This window comes from Xiphias gladius, chromosome 16, assembly GCF_016859285.1.
Source record: "Xiphias gladius isolate SHS-SW01 ecotype Sanya breed wild chromosome 16, ASM1685928v1, whole genome shotgun sequence".
NCBI lineage: Eukaryota > Metazoa > Chordata > Actinopteri > Istiophoriformes > Xiphiidae > Xiphias > Xiphias gladius.
Window position 1 is genome coordinate 4289232 of NC_053415.1, and position 20010 is coordinate 4309241.

At 40.3% G+C, this 20010-nt stretch overlaps 1 protein-coding gene across 1 annotated transcript; it reads right to left on the bottom strand.

Annotated features, from left to right (window-relative positions):
• Window positions 1-923: 923 nt before the first annotated feature.
• Window positions 924-18196, bottom strand: wdr75 (WD repeat domain 75). Its single transcript, XM_040149271.1, has 21 exons — window positions 18070-18196; window positions 17639-17768; window positions 16491-16556; window positions 16086-16185; window positions 15315-15439; window positions 14725-14795; window positions 14291-14407; window positions 13929-14017; window positions 13531-13689; window positions 13163-13222; window positions 12262-12377; window positions 11765-11940; window positions 11394-11551; window positions 10368-10548; window positions 6833-6927; window positions 6592-6687; window positions 4582-4751; window positions 3806-3865; window positions 3073-3219; window positions 2676-2767; window positions 924-2317 (listed from the first exon to the last, which is right to left on the bottom strand). Exons 1-21 carry the CDS (start codon window positions 18153-18155, stop codon window positions 2098-2100), a joined length of 2514 nt encoding a protein of 837 aa, XP_040005205.1. The 5' UTR covers window positions 18156-18196; the 3' UTR covers window positions 924-2097.
• Between the last annotated feature and the right edge of the window lie 1814 nt (window positions 18197-20010).

The window sequence follows — 20010 nt, forward strand, 5'->3', positions numbered from 1 at the left end:
AAACGTCATCTACATGTGTGACCTTCACCAGGTTACTCAATTACATCACACAGCACTTGACAACAGAAAAAGTGCTGAGTTTGGACACTGGAAGACACACTGAAGTTGTGTATGAAGGTGAGGGATGAGGCAAAATCACAGAGGCCAGCAACTGAAAGAAAGGGATACATCTTTTTTATTAAATTTCAAAGTATAGAAACCTTTTTGACTGCAAATAGATGTGCAAGCATACAGTGTCTATAAACACTTGACACCATGCCCTCGGACTTTTCCATGTTTTTAATTTGGTAGACTGTGGCTGTAATTAAGAGTTTTTGACAAATATCAACAGAAAACAAAAATTCTTTAATGTACAAGTTGAAAACTAATCTCCTTAAATTGATCACTGATCAAAATAAATGATGGCATAATTATCTAATCCCCTTTCTACAACATACCCAAATCATCACTGGTGCAGCCTGCTGTAGGTCACGGATTAGGTGAAATGTTGACCATACGTATGTAATCAAGGCATGGCAGTTGATTTAAGGTCAAATAAACCTTATGTGGAAGATGCAGGTGTGCTTTTATTTTATATCTTGTCAAAAACTACATCATGAAGACCAGTGATTTCCAATCAGCAGTACTTGTACCCTAGGGGGTAATTCTGCAGTTACCAGGAGGTAATTCTTCAGGAAGGATTCTTCATTATATTGTAACAAAAAACAATAATTTTCCAACTGCACAGGTCGCACCTTAGTTTCCAACCAAACTGACTTGGCTGTAACAGCCTGTCCTGTGACCGAGAATGCGTGCAAACTGCTTAGCAAGATAATAGGAATCTATAGATAGGTCAAACGTCCAACTTCTAAGTCATAGGTAGTATGAATACAAATTTGATTGAACGTACTAAAAAAAAAAAAAAAAAAAGACCAAGCCACTGATGAAGACAAAGAAAGATTTCAATACAGTCTGCAACAACTTAACTGAAATACAAGGCGGCAGAAGGATATAACATTTACAAAACCCCGAATATCTTTCTGAGTACAGTGAGATGAATGATAAAAATGAATTAAATATGGTATGGCCACGGTTTTGCAATTCTGTAATTCAATAACATGAGGTCCACAGCTAGGGCTTGCCAGCAGGCATGTAGGCTGAAGACGGAAATGGCAGTTTTGAATCAGAAAAATCTGAGCTTTTTGATCATCATACTAAACTCAGTATTAGCTGTGAACAAGAGACTGTACGTCAGCAAAAAAAACACCATTTCCTTCAGTAGGTCTGGTGGAGGCACCATCACGCCAAGGATTGTGGGGATGTTTCTGTGCAACAGGAACTTGGAGGCTTTTTGAATGTAGCAAGTAAAAGGGTCCTGTTTCACAAAAGCAATTTGGACGATGTCAGCTCCAAATTGCAGATATATTTTAAAGCCTTACAGATCTCTTAGATGCTTGTGCATCAATCGGATGTATGGTGTTTGTTTTGACTGGTGAAACACGAAGAGATTGGAGAAATGATCTAATGTTAAAAATCTTGCATGTAGCAAAGTTGGTAATACAGGCCCCACAAGTGTAGCAAAATACAGAGAAATCCTGGAGGAAAACCTGCTGCAGTCTGCAACAGAACTGTGACTTGGGAAAAGATTTATTTATTTTCCAACAAGACACCACCAAAGCTATACAGGAATGGCTTAAAAAACAACAGTGTTAATGTTCAGGAGGGGCTGAGTCCAGTCCTCAAGACATTCCAAGCGTTTCGGGCAAGAAAACTGCTGTTCACACACGATGCTTGTGCAACAGAGCCTCGGCAGTTTAATAAAGAAAAGCGGGGAGATTTTTTTTGGTTAAAATATGTAAAACTGACATACTTTGTTTTAAGGCTCTAATTGCTGCCAAACTGTCGAACACTTATGCAATCAAATATTTCTGTTTTATATTTGCAGAGATTTGTTTACACTTTGACATTCTTTTTCTTTCCAGAAGAAATCCATTCTGGTTTCATGGTGAAAAAACAATATAACCATTAAAAAAAAAAAAAAAAAAAATCTACTGCTGTGGTGAAAACTTTGTATAGGCACTGTATCTGTGTCAGTGTCTATTTTCTACATGGTCATGTTCAAGAGTCCAGGAGGCCTGCAAGCCAGCTGTGGTCAAGTTTCTTCACCCTCCTCAGTTCCCTAACCTGGGATTTTGACAGAGGGGGGGCTGCAGTCTCTGTCACTTGGCCTCGCACTGACGCCTCATGTGGTCTCGAGGTGCTGGATTCCATTTCCCCCTCTGAATCCTCTTCCTCTTTCTCACTCTCCATTTCCTCCTCTGCATGTTTGTTTTCCTCCCTGAGGCCATGAGAACACATGTGTAAAAAGAGGTTAAAATGACTCTGCATATTTTCAGAGACAAACATGAACAAGTCCACATTTTCCAATGTGCACCATTTCAGCCAGGATCTTAAGTTGCTAAATCACAAGAAGCCTGAATTCCAGCAGTGTTTTGTCAGCTCATACTGACATCATTAGACCCGCAGTGATGAAGTTAGTGAAGTGTCAAATATATTGTGTGGTCACATTTTTATCCCAACCAACCAATGAAAACATTAAAAACGTTACAATTAACCGCTGAGACTGTACATTATCATTATAAACTCTGTGTTAGGACATGTCGAATTTCTGAAGCTTGCCTTAGTGGAGTACTGACCTGGAGTCTGCGACAGAAATGAGCAGAGACTGTACAAACATGGAGCAGAGGAAAGAGGTAGAGGGCAGGACGTGGGCGGGGGTCTGCAGAAGCTGCCAGAGAGACAAGGTTTAAGGCACCACAAACGGACACATCCAAAAACTACAAAGATGTCCCTGCATTCAAATTTCCACAAAAATCTGAAAATCTTAAATATCCATGTCACAAATTTGAGAAGCACAAACAAAAATTTTTCACTTGTTCACTTGAACCATATGAACCAGCTTATATTCAATACAAAGTGACAGAGGGTGTTGTATGCTACACACACTGTAAAGCCCCCTGAGGAAAATATGTAACACTGGGATATATAAATAAAAGTGACTTGACTTAATCCATGCAGGGCTGCACTACTGACCTCCTTAATAGCAACAGAGCCCTGCGGCAGAGGCGTTCTTTCAGCAGATAAGGTGCTTAGTATATCTTGATTTTCCTGTTGCTGCTGCCGGTGTTTTCCCAGCAACAGGTAGAAAGGTGTCATGGCGACACTGTCATCGATCACAAGCTTAAAGGGGGAAAAATCATAAGCAATGTTAGGGAAAACAGGAAAGTTATCACATTACTAGAAATGAAAATGGGTCATCAGTTTGAAAAAGTGGGATAAAGGTAAATCTTCAGCACTCATGTCTTTTGATAGAGACAGAAACAGAGAGGGTATATTTTGTGGATTGTGTTCCCTCTGCCCAATTTTAAGAGAACAGAACCTTAAAAAAGCGATACGGATCCACAGATGGTTTGTTTATTGGAGTTTTAGTGACCTTCTGCCAGTTCGTGTAACTTCAGCTTAGCACAAGGAGCTGGGTTTTCACCAGGTTTTACCCTCGGTGTTCATTTGAGAAGAAAAACATATGAAGCGACAGCTGAAGACAGGCATCAGTCAAGCTCACAGTTTTCATTTTCTAGTTGTGACATGTTCCACCTGGCAAGCATGTGGAATTACTGCATATCAGAGCTTAAGTTTGGTCCCCTCAGAGTTCAGAAAACTGCTGCAAACATCCTCGCTATTTAACACCTTGAGCTTTTGAGCCCCAGGCCAAAAACGTTTGCAACCCTCTCATGCTGAGCGGTGGTTGGTGCACAGGTGACTGTACCTGTTTGCTGGAAGCCATCAGTCTGTCGTCTTCTGCCCTGGTAGTGAAAGTCATGAGGTCCTGCAGGAAAGTCCACATCAGTCAACAGCATCAACAACATAATGACACACAGAATGTGCTAAGGTAGCTAAGGAACAAAGTTCTTTTTGTGCCAACGTTATATTTTCCCAACGTCACACGGTTACAAAAATCTCATGATGATAGCCACAACATTCACAGCACATACAGTTAGGTACATTAGTATTTGGACAGTGACACAATTTTGGTAATTTTGCCACTGTACACCAACACAGTGGATTTGAAATGAAGTCATCAAGATGTGATTAAAGCATAGACTTTCCGCTTTAATTCAAGCCATTTTTATAGATAGTCCCTCATTTTCAGATGCTCAAAAGTAATTGGACAATTTAATATTGATCTGTTTCATATCCAGCCGTGGCCTGTTCCCTTGTTATTTCATGACAAATTAAGCAGAAAAAAGGTGTGGAGTTAATTCCAAGTGTTGAATTTGCATTGGGTAGCTGTTTCATGGGAACTCTTAATATGTGGCCCAAAGAGGTGTGGACACAAATGAAGGAGGCCATCACTAGGCTGAAAAAACAAAACAAAGACAACTAAAGTGGAAGACTGCAGAATTCTTTCCTTGGTGAAGAAAAACCCTTCACAACATCTAGCCAGGTCAATGACAATATCTTATAATGTCAAAGAAAAACTCTCCTCGTTTCTGTTCTATTCTTAATACCAGTTTAGCATAAAATCTTTTCTTGAGTGTTTACCATGTACTGAGTGAGGAAGTAAAGCTGACTGCAGTTGAGCCACTGACTGCTCTCTTCACAGCTCTCCAGCATCTCATCCCTCGGTGCAAAGACGGCACGAGTCACCTTGCCTGAACACACAGCCTTATGGGAAAACAGTGGCCGAGGCTCATTGGGCTTAAACACAAACACTGAAACAGAGAAGGAAGGGAAAAAAAAAAAAAAAAAAAAAAAAAAAAAACATGCAAAAATCATTAAAAAGGAAAGATTGATTTCTACATTCAGATTAAACCTTTAAGCTGACAGCTAAAAAGAAATTTAAGCGTCAAAGCCCTGGCGCAATGTATGTTACAAATTTTAATTCTGTTGCAGCCTTATGCCAACATCGTTTAAATTCATTTTTTCCCTCATCAATCTACACTCAATTCCCCATAATGACAAAGCAAAAACTGAAACATCACATTGTCATAACTATTCAGACCCTTTGCTATGACACTTGAAATTTAGTTCAGGTGCTTCCTATTTCTGTAGATCATCTTTGAGATGTTTCTACACCTCAAGTGGAGTCCACCTGTGGTCAGTTCAATTGACTGAACATGGTTTGGAAAGGCACACACCTGTCTACATAAGGTCTCACAGCTGGAAATGCATATAAGTTAAAAACCAAGCCATGAGGTCCAAGATACTGCCTGCAGAGGTCAGAGACAGGATTGTGTCGGGGGCACAGATTGGAGGAAGGCTAGAAAAAAAAAAAATTGGTGGGCTGAAGGTTCCCAAGAAAAAAGTGGCCTCCATAATTCTTCAGTGGAAGAAGTTTGGAACAACCAGGACTCTACCTAGAGCTGGGGGAGCAGTTTGGGGAGAAGGGCCTTGATACGAGAGGTAACCAAGAACCTGATGGTCATTCTGGCTGAACTCCCGAGATCCTGTGTGGAGATGGCAGAAACTTCCAGATGGACAAACACCACTGCAATACTCTACCGATCTGGGCTTTATGGCAGAGTGGCCGGATGGAAGCCTCTCCTCAGTCAAAGACATATGAAAGCGGCATGAACTTTGCAAACAAGCACCTAAAGGATTGTCAGACTGTGAGACACAAGATTCTCTGGTCTTATGAAACCAAGATTTAACTATTTGGCCTTAATTCTAAGCGTCATGTCTGGAGAAGACCAGGTACCGCTCATCACATGCCCAATACCATCCCAACGTTGAAGTGTGGTGGTGGTAGCATCATGATGTGTGAGTGTTTTTCAGTGGCAGGGACAGGGAGACTGGTCAGGGTCAAGGGAAATCTGAACAGAGCAAAGTACAGAGATATGCGTCCTGAAAACCTGGTCCAGAGCAGTCAGGACCTCAGACTGGGCCAAAGGTTCCCCTTTCAACAGGACAATGACCCTAAGCACACAGTCACATGAGTGGCTCAGGGACAACTCTGTGAATGTCCTTCAGTGGCCCAACCAGAGCCCTGACTTGAACCCAATCAAACATCTCTGGAGAGATGTATAAAGCTTATCGCCTCATACCCTATAAGTTGTAATTGCTGGCTAAGGTGCTTCAACTAAGAACTGAGTAAAGGGGCTTTTAATAAATTTGCAAAAGTTTTCCAAATTCTGTTTTTGTTTTGCCACAATGGGTTACTGAGTGTAGACTGAGGGAAAAAAATTATTTAAACGATTTTAGCACAAGACTGCAACATAAAATGTGAAAAAAGTGAAGGGGTCTGAATACTTTGTGAATGCACTGTAATTTTAACCTCGTGAACACGTAACTTTTCATGCTTTGGTATTTTTAAAAAATAAATCGATAGATTTATACTCAAATGATATACAGAGTGAAAGTAAATTGGAGATCTTTTCTTTGGACTGACTGACATTATTACTGCCACTCTGGCCAGATTTATCCTTCATATTCAAGTATTAACCTGTTCAGAAATGGTTGCTGTGGCTTTAAATTTGATTAGCAAAAAAAAAGCTTTCCGCATGGTTTGAGAAAGGATTCCAACTCTGATTTGGGCACAAGGTTGAAGCTTACAGTCGGTGCATCCAGACTGACAGCAGAAGGCAGCCATGTTCTCAGAGAGGGGGTCAGCCAGCAGCAGGCTGATGTCCATGGAGGTGCTCCACTCCACTGCAAGAGAGGACAGGAGACAGAAGAAAACAGAGAAAGAAAAAAAGGAAAAATTTTGTTATATGTATGGACAAAATAAAAAATCAGCTTCAGTTAATGCACACAGTTACAAATTTATTTATGACATGTACACATGTGGTCTTACAGGAGCAGGTGAGGAGGTTCCAGCAACAGAGCTGGCTGTTCACAGTGGTTCCCAGCAGATACTTGGAACAGCTTAGTCGTCCAAAATAAAGATCCCTGATGGAGAAAAAAAAAGTCTCTTTAGTTTTTCTGTGACACACACCACACATATTTCACAGGATTAGCTTTTGAAGAGTTTTCCACTTTGGGGGCTTCAAATGGGAACATGTAAGCAGGGTCTGAAGACCCACCAAGAACCAATGGCAGATGAATCAATAACTATTGCCTTTCAGACTTCAAAATACTGCCTTCTACGCATCATTTAAAGTAAGTCTGACATCCCCATGAAAAAATGCATTATTACTTTTCTTGATAAAAATTACTCTCAATTGTATCTCTTTTATCAGCCTCCTGCAAGTGAGCAAAAACATTATTAAGTCCTGAAGTTACGTGTAAAAAGTCGAGAGTTAGTGAAGTTGGAAGAGAAGTAATTGACCCAGCTTTACACATCCATAGGTGGTAGTTATGTAAGGGGCACCGGGCAGCTGTCAAAACAGTTGACCATTAACATTTTCCACTTTCCCCCCTTTCAACTTTGAAGTCTTATTACTCACAAATTCCCTTTCAGCTTCCAAATTACACAGGAAATGTCTGCTCGTCTGAAGAGGTTTTCTGAGTATGATTGCATTAAGTTCGTGTATGAGGGAAAACAAATAAAAGTCTGCCTATTGCCACTAATTACCAAGTGAGCTTTTCTAGTGCTGTCGACTGAGACACCTTTTAAAGAAGTTTCCTTTCTTTATGCTTATCTCTGTTGGGTCCTTCATTTTAAGATAAATTGCAAGTCATCTCTTTGTTTTTCTTGCAAATATAATAAAGGCTGACTGAGTGTTTTGGGCTTATTTCAGAAAAGTGGTACAGAAAGTAAAAACAGTAGCTTTGTGTCCTCATTGACCAGGGGGCCCCTTCTTCAGCAGAAGGGACAACTGCCAACATTTCTTAGACTCAGGCAACGTTGCAAAACTGCGGCCGGTCCCCGTGTTCAGCTGGCTGACAGGCAGCACTTCTTTTGCTCAGGCGGTTACATCTCCTTTCTGCTGTGAGAAACAACACTCTGGACCTCTGCCAGTGTGTTGAAGAGGTCATTTAACTGCTCAAAGACGTCCACCACTGAGGAGCCTCAGCAGCTAATTGTTTAGTGAATCTGTGTGCGCGTTTGTGTGTGTGTGTGCGTGCGCTGTGTCTTAAGTAACTGCCCACTGTTACTTGTATGTCTCTTGGCATTGCTTTAACTGAATATGAGTTGTGATTTCTCTTCAAAATAAGAAGACTGAATCAGAGTTATGAGCACAAGGCTCTCTCCTCCCCTTTTGTTGTCCAAAAACTATTAAAAACAAATGAACATCCCACAATGTGCACTGGGTAACATGTTTCTTCATTACCATGAACACACACACTCTAGTTAATTTCGAGTTTATCCCACAAACAACATCCCGCTGCTGTAAATACTCACTAGAGCACCAAATGGGGATTAATTCACAGCTGAAAATAGTCCCCGCTAAATGCCTAATTTCCTAATGATTGAGTAACATTTACTAAAATCTTTTTCACAAATGAAACTACACTCACTGAGCACTTTATTAGAAACACCTTACTAATACTGGGTACAGCCTCCCCTTGCTGTCAGAACAGCTTCAGTTCTTCGAGGCATGGATTCCACAAGATGGTGGAAACATTCATTTGAGATTCTGGTCCATGTTGACATGATCACATGATTTCTGCAGATTTGTCAACTGCACATTCATGCTGCCAGTCTCCTGTTTTACCACATCCCAAACGTGTTCTACTGGATTCAGGTCTGAGGAATGGGGAGGCCATGAAGTACCCCTAAGTCATCGTGTTCATGAAACAAGTTTGAGACAACTTTTGCTTAGTGACCTGGTACGTTATCGTGCTGGAAGTTGCCATTAGAAGATGGTAAACTGTGGCCATGAAGGGAAGCATATGGTCAGTAAAAATACTCAGATAGGCTGTGGCATTCAAACCACGATTATTGGTATTAATGGGCCCAAATGGTACCAAGAGAACATTCACTACACTATTACACCACCATCACCAGGCTTGACTGTTGATGCAAGGCAGGTTGGGTCCATGGATTCGTGCCGTTGACACCAGACTAATACCCTACCATCTGCGTGCATCAGCAGAAATCCAGATTCATCAGGCCAGGCTACATTTTTCCAGTCTTCAGCTGTCCAGTTTCTGGTGAGCCTGTGCCCACTGCAGCCTCAGATTTCTGTTCTTGGCTGACAGGAGCGGAACCTTACAAGGACTTCTGCTGTTTTAGCCCATCTGCCTCAAGGATCGAGGTGTTGTGCATTCTGTGACGCTTTTCTGCTCACCGCAGATTAGTGGGCAATTCAGACTAATTTGGCTAAAACCTTAAATTCAATTGATGTGTCAGGAAACTAAAAGGATAAAGCCCGGCACCAACAAAGTTCCTTGATTCTTACTCACCAACAATCATGCCATAGTCAAAGTCACTGAGATCACGTTTTTGTCCCCATTCTGATGTTTGATGTGAACATTAACTGAAGCTCCTGACTTGTATCTGCAGGATTTTATGCACTACACTGCTACTACATGATTGGCTGATTGGATAACTGCAGGTGTACAGGTGTTCCTAAAAAGGGCTTGGTGAGTGTGTATATGAGTATATATATATATATATATATATATTTGTGACACTATATATTTTGACCCCGTTTTAAACATTTATGTCTTCAGTAGGAACTAATTGCCTTGGTTCTGAGTTGCACAGACAAGGCAGGGAAGTGAAGAAGTATTTAGAGACAGGCTGTAGATTTTGGTCTTTTCATGGGATCTTTTTGACAGTAAGGAAAACCTAAAATAACACCAGCCCTATTCCTTAAAAATGCTATTTACTGCAGGGTTTTGTACTGTCAGATGTTATCATGTCCAAATCCATTGTTTTTTTTAGCTGAATGTGAGGCCTTGATGTCCCTTTATGCTTTCTGTACTTGTTATATCAGTTTGTACTAATCTTAAACACTCGTTGCTTGTTCACTGTGACAAATTCTGTGGGTATGAAGATTTTTCATGTTAGTTGTGTCTTTCTCATTATGTGTGTGTTAGGACTGTGTAATAACCTTAAAATGTTTATGTCAAATTTTTTGGATACAAGTGAAACTATGATATCTGTGTTGCAGTACAGATAGTAAAATAATGCTTTGACACCCTAATTTGCAGAGTAAACGAGTATTTCCATTAAAAACGTTTTTTCACCATTTCATAAAAAAAAAAAAAAAAAAAAAAAAAAAAGGTCACAATTGTCAATACATTATTCCTTAATCCGTACAGCTGTACAGAAAGAAGTTGATTTAAAGACACAATATAAAGAATCTGACCAAGTATTCAATGATAATTTTCAATATTTAAAAGTTCTGCAAACATAATCCACTTAGTATTACAAGTATTGAGATTCAACAACAAGCCCTACTTAATATGGGTATTTGTGTGCATGTATATAATCTGACCTGATAGCTCCAGGCGGCTGGGACAGAGTCGTCAGGAGCTCCCAGGAGGACGGACTCCACACAGTCACTACCTCCTGAAAGCTGACAGCCAACAAAGAACCATCGGCTGAAAAACAGCAGCACTCGGGCACCAGCCCGTGATAGCCTCCAACAAAATCACACAACCAAGATGGACCTTCATCTGTTCAAGAGGAAGGAGAGAGGGAGACAGACACAGAGGGTATTAGATTAGTGAGAAATACAGCCTAATTTGGCCAAAACCTTAAATTCAATTGATGTGTAAAGAAGCTAAAAGGATAAAGCCTGATTCTTACTGATGTCTTCGAGACTAAAAATGTCCAAATCATGCTTCGTCAAAGCACTTTGGATAAAAGCTGATGGTAAGATAGACATTATAATATGGAGTTAAGATGTTGTAGGAAGAAGTCAAACTAAAATGTTACACATTTCAACTTTCAACAGGTAATTTGGTCTTTTTGGCTTGATAGTTGTATATGATTTACAGTTTCTTGCTCCAGTATTTGTTTAAAAGAAGATGTGCAGTGACCTACAGTATAAATTGACCTTATGATGTTTTTCTTTAGATCAAACAATTAAAAAAAAAGACTGGTAGAGATAGGAAATGTATGCTTTTTCAACTGTACAGATATGGTTTGTTTTTTGCTGTTACTTTTTTACTATTATTTTAATGGTGCATTTCTCTATAGAAATCTATGCTATCCCAAAATTATGCTTAAATGTTGGGAAAAAAGAGCATGGACCTCTGTGGGTAAAGACAGTTATGGGTTAAATACTCAAATTCTATCGCTGAGGACAACTCACACTAAGCTATGCTAAACTCATAAAGAACACAGTTCTTGAACACTAAGTTGGAGATGAACACCAAGAATCAGAAAAGTCAAAGCCTAAAACAACAGAGAAAGAGAGAGTTAAAAGAGCACAGTAAATGTTACCACAGTTTAACAGCTCAGCCAAATTCTACCTTTCGGTTGAATGGACTGTCAAAAACGGAGGTAGAGTACTTACCCTCTGTGTGGGCTGGTGCATCCAGCTGCCAGGCTTTGAAGTGTCCGTCCTTGCTGGCGGAGACCAGCATGGTGGTCTGGCTGTTGGTGGCATGGCAAAAGCACATGGCTGTAATCCGGGACTCGTGGGGGGCCGAGATGGTCGTGTTCAGCACAAAACTGAAAGTGGTTCAGTAAATATGTTACAGGGTCATGGTTGGGGATCAAGAAAAAAAAATAATTAACTGTTGCTTAACTGCACTAAGAAAAAACACTAGTGGACTGACTGAACTACAAACTCAGAAACACTTTCAGGCCAGTCTACTACCGAATTTAGTCTATGTGACTGACACCAGCATATAGAAAGACAAGATATACTTTACATGTCTATACCTCTGTGTTTGTTCATCAAATGCCCACAGTTTCAAACTAAGCTCCAGCTCAGCAGCTTTCTGTTTTCTTTCTTCCACTGTTGCTAGCCAGTTTCCAGAGGCATCGAAGGCCGCCTTGACCACCTCAAACTGCTGCAGGCCCAACTCATGAATATACTCCTGCTGCACGATGTCCAGCTGCAGGAAACACGGAAGATGATCTTAGTATTTAGCTATTAAGGCTAATTCAAACCAAGGTGTGGCTCACAGTATTGTGAAGTGAGCCTATGGAAAAGAATGGATTTGTGTTTCTGTCCTCAGAAATTTCTGAATTGGTTAGTTTGTTCAAATTGGTTGTTTTGAAATACTTGTAGAATACACAATTTGAACCATATTTATAGAATTTCACAAGCTGAAATAGCATTACGTCAGTAAAAGCCTCTCAAAATAATCAACAAACTCACTTGGACTGGCGTGCATGTGAAATCTTAAACTAAGTTTATAGAGCAGCGTGCTTACGTTGTACAGCAGTTTGTCTCTTTGGAGGGAGTAAAACTGCAGGTGGCCTGGTTTGCCGTTCAACACCATGGCTCTGCTGCGTGGGTCCACCATCAAGTCTGTCATGACACTTTCTCCTGCACCAGAAGAAAAAAAGTGATAATCAGTTGCTTCCTTTACACGCACAGAGTAACCTTGCAGGTTCAAACCTTGTTTTTTTTCCTCTCTTTTTGATGAAAGGTTTGATGCGAGAGACATAGAGGCACAATTGTTCAGAAATCTGTAATCATTTTACAGGATACATTTTTTTACCTCTGCCTACTCATACAGAATGATGCAACAAAATACACATTGTATAACACTAAGTCAATCTGCTGGGGATACTGATGTAAAAATACAAGACAAGGTATTTCTTGTTAATATGACAGAAGATTTGGTGACAAATTAAAAAAAAAAAGTTATTTTAATTTCACAATAATCCTAACAATAATACCTTTACCAGTAATACCTTTACATCCATTGATTTAACACTGATGTATTGAAATGTACAATCTTGTTAGCTGGGGCTTTCTTGATGATACTTATGCAGCTGGTATACCTGATTAAAAAGCCATTGCCAGGGGTTTGTTTGAGTTCCTTTATCTCTCATGTTCATCTCTGATGTGGTTGTCTCGGCACATATCTAGTTATTTGCAAGTGAGGAATTTTGTTATTTTTCTACACCCTTGCCCTATTACAGGGTCAGCAATGTGGTTGTCTGGTTTACTGGTTAAGCTGAGTACTGGTGAATTAAAACCTTATTCTATAATGGCCATAATCTTCCTTAGAAGCAAGATTGGTATATGTTTTTGTAGTATTTATGAGGCCATACAGCATATTTATGATCAGTGTACATGCTGTTGCACCTACAGTCTGTACTCACCTTTGACCAGGCCCTGAATGACAGCTGATACTTTAACACAACTCTGGATGATGGTGATCTCTAGAAGAAGGAGGATACAGAAGTCAGCTTTTCATTAATACTGAAAACTCTGCACCAGGTCCATATACAGATTCCACAGCTGCAGTCATTGCTTCCATTTGTGTTACCTTTCTCTGCTCTCTCGTACAATGACACAGATAAGAGCTCTCAGGTACAAAATGAACTGTCAAACGCAGGGTTCCACTAGTGGCCACTAGATGCTTGCTCCAAAATGGTTATTTACTTTATATACACAAACTATTTCTACTATTACCACAATAACTCATTGTTTGTCATCTGAGTGCATAATGCAAGTAAAAGCTCCTTACTGTTGTCACTGTGTGAGGTGCAGAACAGCGCTCCATCAGGTGAGACAGCGATATGTGTGATGGCAGCACCCAGGCGGGGCAGGAAGTCCCGCTGGCTCTCTTGGTTGTATCGCCATTGGACTAGCACTGACTCCACACCTCCGCTCAGCAGGTTGGTGCCTGGTAAAACAAACCAGAAATACATACGGAGGCAGGAACAGGGCACTGATGCCTTTTTCTTGAAAGAAAAAAAAAATTATGAGTTTATTCTGTCATTCTACAACTCAATCAGAAGCCCTTTGGAAGGACTGGTAGATATTTTTCATACTGTGGGAACTCAGAGTGGATTCCACTTTATTGCATAACATATTAAAAAAGAAATGGAACAAATGGTAAGGCAACAAATGACATGTATGTACCTTCTGGAGTGAAGCGCAATGAGCTGACAGCACAGTGGTGCCAGTGCAGAGTGGAGTATGTGTACTCCTTCTTGTGGTTGAAGTTTCTCCTTAAAAGATAAACAGGATTGTTAGACTAAGTTTCATCTCATCTGAGGAACCAAGTTCATACATTTTACACTGTACCATCCAACGGACTAAAGTTGTGTTGGAAAGAAAACATGGGAATTTACAGCTATAAATATAAAAGAAAATTTCAGCACAATAGTAAAAAATAGAAACTCAGCAGCAGATGTTTTACACAGTCTACACAGTTTTTCAAAATTATCAACACACTAGGTGTGACTGTGTATGCTTCAAGGCCATGTTGTCACTACACTCACCACAGACGAATCTTGCCATCCTCATGCCCAGTGGCAATGCAGTCCTCTTTTGGGTGGCAGGCAATGCATGTGAATGTGTTCTTCCCTCCTTTCTTGTTGTCTTCTTTGAGGGAAAACCTAGCAACCCACACAGGGAAAGATGTATGGTGTTATGAAACATCATTGCTTTGTGGAAAAATGTGAGTTTGTCAACATCATGGGTTTTATGATTCATTACCTTTGTCACATATGACAACTTCACTCACTTGATATGTATACCATTTTGTGTCTAATGAACCAGAAATTCCCCAAAAATAAAAGTTTTTTTCTGCATTTGTAATCTAAAGCTGTGAATGGTTTTTGGTTTTACTTGAAAATGTTTTTAGAAGAATGTGTGGTGAACATCACTTATTTATTTATCATCTTTACACTTTGAAACTGATGCAATGGCTCACCTGTATGACTTCTGCTTCTTGAAGAAGTAAACCTCAAGCTGCAAACTTTTAGCTGAAGCGATATATTCCCCCTGAAAGGATGAAAACATCTGGTTATTATCACTTACAAGCAATCACATACACCTTTCAGGTGTTTTAAGAAGGCTGACCAAGGATCTGCATTTGAAACCTGTTCTTGAAGAAATGCCTTTGCCAATTCGAAGTGGGGCTTGTCCCAATATTTACCATACAAACGAAACTATACTCGTAAAAAGTTAATATATGTTATGTTATATATTCATTTTTGGGGGAAAAAGAACCACTATCCAAAGTTAATTTTATATTTATTCAATTTATGATCCCATTGGGTTTTATTGAGGTTTTTGAAGACATAAAATTTGAACTGAAGCTAAAATTAGTTCTCATTGCAAAAATATATCGTCTACTGGATGATTTTAATTTGGCAGGGCAGAGTAAAGCCTGATGAAGTCAACAAGCTTTCAAACCGATACACCTCTGATTCGTCAGCAAATAACCAAGCACAGGATATCACTTATGGGAATGTAACAGTTCAAGATGTTGTGTAGGTGACAGCAGTGGTGTGTGCGTACCCCTCTACCGAAGGCAATGGCCGCTGGGTTGGAGCTGACGTCGCTAAGCACAGCAGAAAGCTCTCGGGCCTCCACCAGCTGATCTCCACTCTGCGGCAGATGTATTGCAACCAGCTGGAACAACTCTGCGCATGTACGTACACACACACACACACACAGTCAACCTAAGCCTGTTACACATTCTTACCCAGTGACCTCTTACTCAGTTTCCACTCATACGTTAAAGCCCCTATCAGAATTATTTGACATTCTCTGTATCTGGCGACTCCTAGAGGGAGTATAAAAAAAGATAATATAGTAGACTGCAATGCATGTGGATACACCAATGCACCCCCCTTCTCTGACCTGGAGACACTGGAGTGACAGTCCCAGTTTTCACCAGAGTAGTATTATTTTCTACAAACAAAAATTTCTGCCATTTAAAAATAAAAGCAACAAAACCACTGTTTTTCATTTGAACAATATGCTGCTACGTAGTGGTGTGAACCTTCCTAAAAACAGCCAGCATTCCAGCCAGCCTGGTTCTGTAGTTTGGTACAATTTCAGCAATATTACTGATCACTCCCATGTTCTGGTCTCATCTTCTTCTCTCATTGAGAACGTGCATGCCACGAATTACTTAAGGTTTTGGGTTCAAACTGAAGACCCCAACATTAAAATTATCCACTGACCTTTCCTCTGTCAAGGCACATATGGTGTCTGATGGATGTGGAGACAGCGTAAGTAACAAATTCAAGCAATGATCACAATTAGAATAGATGTCAAACCTACCAGATCTTTTGTCACTTAGTGTGTTTGTAACAACAAAAATGGCTCCTTCGTGGTTTGCCGACGCATAGATGGAGTAAATTGGGTATCCAATGACATAAGTCTGTAAGAGATCACACGGCTGTCACACATGGCTTCCAGACATCAGAGAAAACACGATATAGGCTCTTTCTCAAACTGATTCCTGACCACTAGTCCTTCACTACTGTGTTACAGCACCTAAAGTCACCCTCACAGCTGTTGTGGGCTCTCTAAACAAAGGGGGATGGTGTAAATATATAATACAGATAAACTGTGATTCAGATTAATTCAGAGACAATGTAGACAAGATGTGTGTGTGGGCTGGACTGGGATGAGCCACAGTGAAAGCAAAAACTGGAGAGAAAACAATACAACAATCAAGCGTACCTTAATAAGGATGCCATCTGTGAAGTCCCAGAGTCTGACAGTGCCATCTGCTGAGCAAGAGTAGACCTGCAACAAAACAGGAACACATTAGCACAGGAGGAGAAATGTAATGTATGGATGTTCTAGAACATAGTTTTACACATTTAGTGTCAGGGATAACACTAAAAGAAACACATTTTAAAATAGTTTGCAAGCTTTATTTAAGTTAAATATTTGAATAAAGCAATAGTTTACCCCAAACCCCAATATTGCTTAATGAAATGGTCCACAGTAAGGTCTGCCCTAGCCCTGAGTTATACTAAGATACAGAAGCATAACCATGCCAAAAAAATGCAGGAAACAAGACATTTAACAAGGGTAGGGTGAGGTGGAGAGTGTAGGAATTCAAGTTACTACCTGTTTTCCTCATAATATACTTTAGTTATGAAACTGATGATAAATATGAGGCTTTAACAATATCTTCAATCAGGCCTTGAATTTGAGAAACTAAACTGGAAAGGAGCTGGTTGGTATATACATATAAATATAGAAAAACACATTCAAGTCAATGAGAAACTGGTCTCAGAGTTTTGACCCCACTTTGTGCATATAAGTCACTCCATACCAACTCACCTAGGGCCTCCCAGTTCACGTCATGAATTTTCTTGAAAAAAATTGATGTGAAAACTTTGATTCATGAGACCATGCACAATCCTATAGCTCTACTTCAAATTGATTTTTAGTTATGATGTTTTGACGTTTGGCCCTTGGAGCTAAATTGAATCATTTCTCCTCTCCAATCACTTTTCTTTCCACTAATTTCTGGGCTGAAATTAGTACTGAACATCCAAGAAACCCTAAAGAAAATTTGCAATATGTATTCCTGTACTGTGTGTATATATACACATACACACACACCATTCAGCCAAAATATTAAAACAGGTAACTGGTTTTGATGTTGCTGATTGGTTTATACATTAAAACAACATACACTATGCATGAACTGCTGTGAGCTGTCTTTAAGTTAAGTACTTTTGCGGTTATACTTGAGGATGTTTCAACACAAGTAAGGAGTCTTCTTCGGGGCGAGTTAGCAGTACTTCTATTTCCACCTTCTATTTCTACTCTTTCCACCGCCGTTAACAAACTGTGTAGTGACTTGCGTGTACCTGCAGGTGGTTGGAGGGCTTGAGCAGCACACCTGTCACCAGGTCGGTGTGTCCCCGCAGGTCGTGGAGACACTCCTCTGTGGAGGTGCTGAACACCTTCACACAATCTCCAGAGGCGCACAGGAGGAATCTGCAGTGGTTGTTTTACACAAGAACTTACAGTTTAAGGACAAAGACGGTTATGTTTTTGTTGGAAAGTTATATGTATTAAATCGCTGCTATAGGAAATTGCCAGAGTGTTGCAATGGTGAGACAAGCTGGTGATACTATTTGTAAACAGCAGCAGAAATATTAACTGTTAGCAAGCAGCTTGTATTGCTAGCGCTAACAGCTAGCACCGGCTCTCAGTGTAGGCTCATAAACACTTGAAAAGCCGTGAGAACCTCTTCCACCCATTATTTAATATTTTCCGATTGAAAACGCGCACTGACCTTGAATCATTGGTTATGACAGGCTCCCTGAGTGTAATTTTACTGCCACCTCGGTGAACCACGCGGATATCCCCTTGCTCAACCATGTTTTTGCTAAAGTCAACTTTCACCTCTGACCGCTGAGCCTTCTTCTTCGAAGTGGTTATTCGCCGCTTACGAGTCCCTTTGTAAACATGTATACTGCCACCTACTGGACTGGAATGTAGGGTGTGGCATTAGTGCAAAAATAAAATGAGGCGATTTTATTATCTCGGCTAAATATGTTAATCACACGTTTCGCCCATTGCACAACACATTTATATCACAGACTAGAAATAGAGTTTCATGTAGCCAGGGGCGTTGTTGAACGTTGGGGGCTTCCCATCAGTACAGGCTGGCTTTCCCAACATGAAATCAAAATCAAAAAAATAGGTGCAATCTGAGTCCTCATTCAACTTCATTATTATATTTATTCTCAGCAGCAGGAGTAAAACCCTAAGAAGAAATAAGAGCCTTGACATTGATGAAGCAGTCATATGCTAGATTTTATGTTGCCAACCTGTGGACCAACCCTGGGCTCATAGATTCTGCTTCTAGTATGTGACATGGGCTCCCTCTGAACTGTGAAAGATTTGAACTATGACAAACTATGTGTTAAATCTGTGTCTTATCTGTCTATTTGAGACTCTCCTTTTCTTCACCTCTCTTGTGGCTCTGTTCTGTCTGTTGCACTCCTCCTCTCATCTGACCTCTCCTCCTGTTCTCTTCTCCTCTCTCCTGTCCTGGTCCCATAAAGAATGCAATCAGCATGTGCCAACCACAATCTAACCAAATCTGTAATTTTTTGATGTTGTTAGATTATAAACATATCATTATCATTTTCTTTTAAGTATAGATTTAACCAATTATTTGAACACACCAACCATTCTCAGATCATGCAAAGGCAAACCATTAATATGCATAATCCATAACCTAGGGGCTAAATAGTCATCAGTGCTCAGTATTCCATATGGTCACACCACACAGCAACACTATCGGATGCCAGCTAAAGGCCAGTATTCAATGCAGCAACAGATGTATATCAATCAGCATTCCAAGGGCTTAGGTTGGGTTTTATCTTTGGTTGGGACATTTTTTGTCAGTTGGCCAAAATAATATGTGCACCTGTCCTTAATCTCTCTTCTCTCTACACACATAAAGAATCTGACTCTGCAGAAAGTTTACTTGAATTGAATATGTGTTTGCTGATATAACTCGCCTGAAACTGAACTTGTAACATGTTTTTTTTCTATGATTTTAGAGATATATTTAACTTTTTTGTAAATTAATAGAAACCTTGACCTGATAGATTTTATGAGAAAATGTTACAAGAAAAAATATGGGCAACACAACTGAAGAGTTTCATGACAAAGTCACAGTGATACTCAAACCGATCTTTAAATTATATTAATAAAACTTTATTATTTTAGTATTTTTCATTCAGCTCCTGAACTTATGGCAAGACATCAGACATCAGAGCTCACCAGACAGGCTGCTGCAGCTCACCTTTCTGTCTGTGACATCAGAGCTCACCTGAGAGCCTGCAGCTCACCTGTCTGCCTGTGACATCAGAGCTCACCTGAGAGCTTGCAGCTTACCTTTCTGCCTATGACATCAGAGCTGACCTGAGAGCCTACAGCTCACCTGTTTTTGTATCTGTGACATCAGAGCTCACCTGAGAGCCTGCAGCTCACTTGTCTGTGTGTCTCTGACATCAGAGCTCACCTGAGAGCCTGCAGCTCACCTGTCTGCCTGTGACATCAGAGCTCACCCGAGAGCCTGCAGCTTACCTGTCTGTGTATCTGTGACATCAGAGCTCACCTGAGAGCCTGCAGCTCACCTGTCTGCCTGTGACATCAGAGCTCACCTGAGAGCCTGCAGCTCACCTGTCTGCCTGTGACATCAGAGCTCACCTGAGAGCCT

What these genes read in the sequence shown, in the direction of transcription:
- wdr75 (XM_040149271.1), bottom strand. Translation starts at nt 18,155, where the DNA reads ATGGTTGAGCAAGGGGATATCCGCGTGGTTCACCGAGGTGGCAGTAAA. An exon ending in AGCCCTCCAACCACCTGCAG is followed by an intron (nt 16,557 to 17,638) that starts GTACACGCAAGT and finishes GTTTTGTTGCAG; the next exon opens with GTCTACTCTTGCTCAGCAGA. An exon ending in ATTTCTGTCGCAGACTCCAG is followed by an intron (nt 2,318 to 2,675) that starts GTCAGTACTCCA and finishes TCATGGCCTCAG; the next exon opens with GGAGGAAAACAAACATGCAG.